This window comes from Vipera berus (assembly GCF_964194415.1).
Source record: "Vipera berus genome assembly, chromosome: Z".
NCBI classification, from domain to species: Eukaryota; Metazoa; Chordata; class Lepidosauria; order Squamata; family Viperidae; genus Vipera; species Vipera berus.
In genome coordinates, this window is record NC_138205.1 from 7,325,896 (window position 1) to 7,331,895 (window position 6,000).

At 40.4% G+C, this 6,000-nt stretch overlaps 1 protein-coding gene across 1 annotated transcript; it reads right to left on the reverse strand.

The window, feature by feature from the left end:
- Nucleotides 1-1,534: 1,534 nt before the first annotated feature.
- LOC308678570 (olfactory receptor 6E1-like) lies at nucleotides 1,535-2,479 on the reverse strand (the record flags this gene model as incomplete). Its single annotated transcript, XM_081345798.1, has 1 exon — nucleotides 1,535-2,479. The coding sequence occupies one exon, from the start codon at nucleotides 2,477-2,479 to the stop codon at nucleotides 1,535-1,537; it is 945 nt and encodes a 314-aa protein (XP_081201924.1).
- Nucleotides 2,480-6,000: the final 3,521 nt, after the last annotated feature.

A 6,000-nucleotide genomic window follows, 5' to 3' on the forward strand; every position in this document is an offset into this window, starting at 1 on the left:
ATCTACAAACCCCTCAGAATCCAAATCAACCATACAGCCAACCAGAGATAGCACCAATGCTCAACCAACCCATGCAAGTCACCCCTTCATCAGGAGGTTTCCTCCCAATGAGCTTGACCTGATGTAGCCTCCCCATCACAAGCCTCTCACTGATGACTCACACCTGACCCATCACAAGACCCTCACTTGACACATCCACACCTGAAGCCCTTATAAACAGAAGAACTCTGACACTGACATCCCCTAAACTCTGTTGGAGATGTTACTTAGCCTGGTAACAAAATGTTCAGAAACAAACCCACAAGCTCAGAGAATGAACTTTAGCCTCATCCTACTCCTGAGCTACAGATATTCACCACTATTGAATATTGGACAGTAGAAGGGAACTATATTTTTGAAAGGGGGCATGATGTCTCAGCAGTTAAAGATGCTGAGATTGTTTGCTGGAAAAATGACAGCCTACGTTTGAGACCTAAATGCTGTGCAACAGGTTGATCTCCCATAACTTGCCGCAGCTCCTGCCCACCTTGTAGTTCTAAAGCATACAAATGTGAGTAGATAATTAGGTACCACTTTGAAGGGAGCAGCGTTCTGTGTGCCTTGACAGATTTGTTTGTGTTTGGGTTTTTTTTGACAACACTGACTCTCTCAGCTAAGAAACAGTGTTTCCTAGAGGATATGTTTAATAATGTTACAAATCAGAGGCAAATCAACAATATACACATACAAACAGATCTGAGCATGCTCCATGAGCAGAGTGCAGACACCAACAGTATAAACGGAATCTCCCCACCCTCGCTCTTTTCGCCGGGACTTAAAAACCTGGTTGTTCGAATTGTCTGGCCTGGACTGAGGGATTTTAAATTTTAAAGTATTTAATTAAATTATATTAAATTATATTAAATTAATTTTAAAATTTTAATTTTATTGTTATTAGGAATTGTGGGCCTGTACTAATTTAATTCCATTTTATTCTTTTTTGTACTGTTTTAATTGCCCTGTGAACCACCCTGAGTCCTTCGGGAATAGGGCGGTATATAAATTCAACTAATAAATAAATTATATATACACATATATATATATATATACATATGTATACACACACACACACATACTGTATATATATATATATACACACACACATAAATATATAATTTTTTTCTCCATAGTTTATATTTGGCATGCAGTATTTTCACCACTTACAATATGCATAAAACAGATTCAGAAATTGTTCGTAGTCTCTAGGCTATGGTATTGCAATTTTCTGTGAGTAAAAGTCATTTTTCTAGACTGTGAAATTGTGCTGATTTTGCTTACAAATCAGAGGCAAAGCAAATGTATCTGTTAAAATGTCACCCTTTAATTCAATGTTTGGGAAGCACAACTTTCTCCATTCTCAGATTACCCGCTGTGCTGTTTTGCTGCCTTCTTCTTCCATATCTTTTCAGGGCAATGAACATGGAATCCACCTCTTATAAACAATGAAGCTAATTACCATTTTAAAGCATAAGGTGCAACATGTATTCAAGACAAATCACTTTAACTTCCTGCAAAACTCAATCCATTGTCTCAGTTCAGTCCTCAAAGCATCCTGCACTTGTCTGTTCCTCAAACAATATATGAACGGAATCAAAAGTGGAGCCATGACAGTATTCAGAAGAGCCATCATTTTGGTGAAATTGAATTTGCTTCTGCTTTTGGGTCTTATGTACATGAAAACACAACTGCTGTATGTGATGGAGACCACAGTCATGTGAGATGCACAGGTAGAGAAAGCCTTCTTCCTCCCTGTAGTTGATGGGATGCGCAGAATTGTGGAAATGATTTTGACATAAGACACAATGTTGACACTTAATGTCCCAAGCAGAGAGAATGTGGCAATCACAAAATTAATCAGTTCTAGGAGGCTGGTATCAACACATGAGAGTTTGATTAGTGGTCCATTGTCACAAAAGAAATGATTGATGATGTTGGAACCACAAAATGGCATTTGAAAGAAAAGAATGGATGGAACTAGAATTAGTGACAAACCCCCAATCCAGCAACAAAGTACCAGTAATGAGCAGACTTGTTCATTCATGATGGTTGTGTAGTGAAGAGGGTTACAGATGGCTATGTAGCGATCAACAGACATTGTAGCCAGTAGAAGGAATTCAGTAGTGCCAAGAACAAAATGGAGGAACATCTGTACGAAGCAACCAGCTAAAGAGATACCCTTGTTGCCAGTGGCTATGTTGGCCAGTGTTTTAGGAATGATGCTACTCACATATCCAATCTCTATCCATGCCACATGTCGGAGGAAAAAATACATTGGACTACAGAGTTGGGCATTTACCAATGTGATAATAATAATCAACATGTTTCCTATCAATGTCAAAAGATAAATCCCAAGGAGGATGAGAAAAAGGCCGACAGCAATCTGTTGGTTGTCCGTCAGCCCTAACAATATGAATTCCCTCACTGTGGTGCTGTTTGCCATTTAGCTCATTCCTAAAAAGAGAGTGAAGTGAGAAGAGATTATTCCAACTTCAATTTTGTTTCTGTTGCCCGTTACAAATGAACACAATTTCACCAGCTTTAATCCTCTGTAGACCATCAAATGGTTGGTCTCTGATATAAGTAATAAATGATGGTTTGAATCAGATCAATACACTTGTAGTCATCAGTCTAAAAGATTGTAGGAAAACACACTGTGTTCTCACCTGTCCAAAATGAGTCATACTTGGAGTTGGGGGGAAAAAACTATTTTTCTATGGTTAAAGTATCTGATTATTTTATATTTGCTCAGTGCTCTCTTCCCATCTCACCTGAGAAAAGTCATTTTTCTCTTTCTGTCAGAAGAAAATCCACATACAGCTTTCAAACTTTCATACAGCAATTCATAGAAGTATCCTAATGTTGAATAGGAAGACAATTTTGGACACATACAGTACTGTATATTCCAACCACCATTTCAATGTGTGGTTATTTCAGAGCCATGGTGGTGCAGTGATTAGAATGCAGCAATGCAGGCTAAATCACTGCTAACTCCAGGAGTTTGATCCTGACTGGCTCCAGGTTGACTCAGCCTTCCATCCTTCTGTGGTTGGTAAAATGAGGACCCAGATTGTTGGGTGCAATATCCTGACTTGTAAACTGCTTAGAGAGGGCAGTAAAGCACTGTGAAGTGGTATATAATCTAAGTGCTATTGCTATAACGCAGATGTAGTATTTCTGAGAAAAAAAGTCTTACAGTAATTTTATATCTTCTATAGTGGTCAGTGAATATTGAACAGCCTTTTACCTGCACTATGCTATGTAGTTATTTCTACTAACCTTGTGTTTCAAATTGATATTGTTTCAAGTCCTGAAGAAAAGGCGATTCTATCGTTCTTCTCTATGGAGCTGCATTCAGAAAACATAACTGGACGATTTAGCAGCTACTCTGAGTTTAGGACCTATCCTGCCACAGAAAATGATGAATAGCAGAAAATGATGAATCTCGCTTGAAGAGGAATAATTTTTGAGAACTTCGTTGAACAAGGGTGACAGCTCTAGTCACAATTTTGGATAATTGTTGAATAAGGAAGAATAATGGGGAATAAAAGGAAAGAAAAAAGAATGTTGCATTGCCAAACTGGAAAGATGTCCAATATAGATGAATTATCAAGTCATTTCCCACTCCTACTGAACACAAGATCTGTCTTTAACCTGGTCCTTCAAATCTTCTAATAATACATTCATCATTGCTGGAACTGACTCTGTCCACCTTACTGCTGGTTGTCCTATTCTTTTGATTCCTTTCACTTTTCTGAGCATTGGATCCTTCTCTGGAAAGCTAGGTCTTCACATTATGTGTCTCACCTTTGTAGACACAGTAGAAAAGTCATCAGCCCCTTGTTTCTTCCCAATGATCCTCCCTTCTTGGGTCTACAAGAGGATTAATAGTAACAGAGATAACACAGAAATGCTGAAGAACAGAGTAGGAAGGGACCTTGGAGGTCTTTAAGTTCAACCTGTCCCAAGCAGGAGACTCTATACCATGCCACACAAGTGGCTCTCCTGCCTCTTCTTAAAAGCCTCCAGCGATGAACCACCCACAACTTCTGAAGGCAAATAGGTTACTTGCTAATTGTGAAATGTCCCTATAATGTCTTTTTGGAAGTTCTCTCTATGACAACACCTTTGTGCTGGTTAACCTCCCCTTAGCATCTTCCCATGAGGATAAAGTGGGGAGATGAATGCAACATAAAGCTTATTCAAGGAAATTTCAGACTAATTAACTCTCTGACAAAATGTTCATCATCCAGATTTGTCAGCCAGGCAAATACAACCTGCACGCTTATCAACTAGAATCAAAAGAGACTTGATTCAGAAGTAAGTTCTAATGGATTCTGCAGGGCGTATTCCCCTGTGATGAATTACAGGAGTAATCCATCAGAGACACACAGACAAACTTTTTATTTTCCAAAATAATCAGAATAGAGAATAGAGCTGAAAGGGACCTTGTACTGTGTTTCTCCAAAAGTAGGACCTACCCCCAAAATAAACCCTAGTTTGGGGGCAAAGCGCACAACTAAAAATCAAGCTAGGGCAGTGGTGGAAGGTGCAGCCACTCACACCAGCCCGAAGCATTATGTCACCTCCTGCTATCAGCAGTGGCACCACTACTATGCGCCACATGGCGTCTGGCCACAAGCAGTAGCAAGCAGCCACTAAAGAAGTCAAGGAGCGGTGCGACAGGTGTCAGGGTGTTGAAGGCCTGTCTGCGGCAGTCCTAAAGTAAGTCATGCCCCAAAAATAAGACTTGGTGCCTCTTTTGGAGGCAAAAAAATAGAAAAGGCTGGGTCTTATTTGGGGGAAAACATGGTAGGTCTTCTAGTCCAACCCTTGCTCAAGCAGAAGACCCTACATCATTTCAGATAGGTGATTGGCCAGTCTCTTGAGTATATCAGTATATCAAATACTCAATTGTATATCAGCTACTTATAAAAATGAAATGTATAGGTTGTATTTTAAAGGAATCCGTCTTTAAAGAAGCAACAGTCTTTTTTTACCATTTCACTCTATTTTACCATTTTTCTCTATATTTACCAATTATATTCTATTACCCTTTATTGGTTGCAATGTATGGCAGTGAAAGTTGGACCATAAAAAAGGCTGAGCGCCAAAGAATTGAAGCCTTTGAACTATGGTGCTGGAGAAGACTCCTGCGAGTCCCTTGGACTGCAAGGCGATGAAACCGGTCAGTCCTAGAAGAGATCAACCCTGACTGCTCTTTAGAAGGCCAGATCCTGAAGCTAAAACTCAAATATTTTGGCCACCTAATGAGACAGAAGGACTCACTGGACAAGTGCCTTATGCTGGGAAAGATGGAGGGCAATAGAAGAAAGGGATGACAGATAATTGTTCTGTTCCAGCCTACAACCGGCCCTGCAGAAATATCAGGGACAACCCCTTTGTTTTATTCAATAGGCTCGAATTAAGCCAACCAAATTTATTTGCAAAAACTAAATGAAACAGTTCAAAACAGAGTAAAACAAATACAGACTGAGACTATATCAGAAGCTCTTCAAATGGTTTCCTTCAGTAACCAGCACCTCCCACACATTCCCCTTTTAAACAACAGTCTCAGGGCATGGCTTCTCTTTGCCTGCTCCCCAGGTGCCTCATTGCTTTTCTTTGTTCACTTCTGCTTGCCTGCCTCCTGCTTCGAGTGTCCTTGAACAAAGCCAGCTGTGGATCATCTTCATCTAATCTTTCAGGCTCACACAGCTGGGTCTGAGGAGGAACAAGACGGGAGGGGCCTGGCTGAGAGCTCTGTGATGCATCTGCAATGAAAGGCTCTCCAAACCCCTCCTCCTCCTCCTCCACAGAATTGTCCGATTCAGCTGCCAAAACCACAGGCTGACACTGAATCACAACAAGAATGAGGTGGCTGGATGGAGTTACTGAAGCAGTAGGCTTGTGCTTAAATGGACTCCAGAAGATGGTAGAGGACAGGAAGGCCTGGAGGAACGT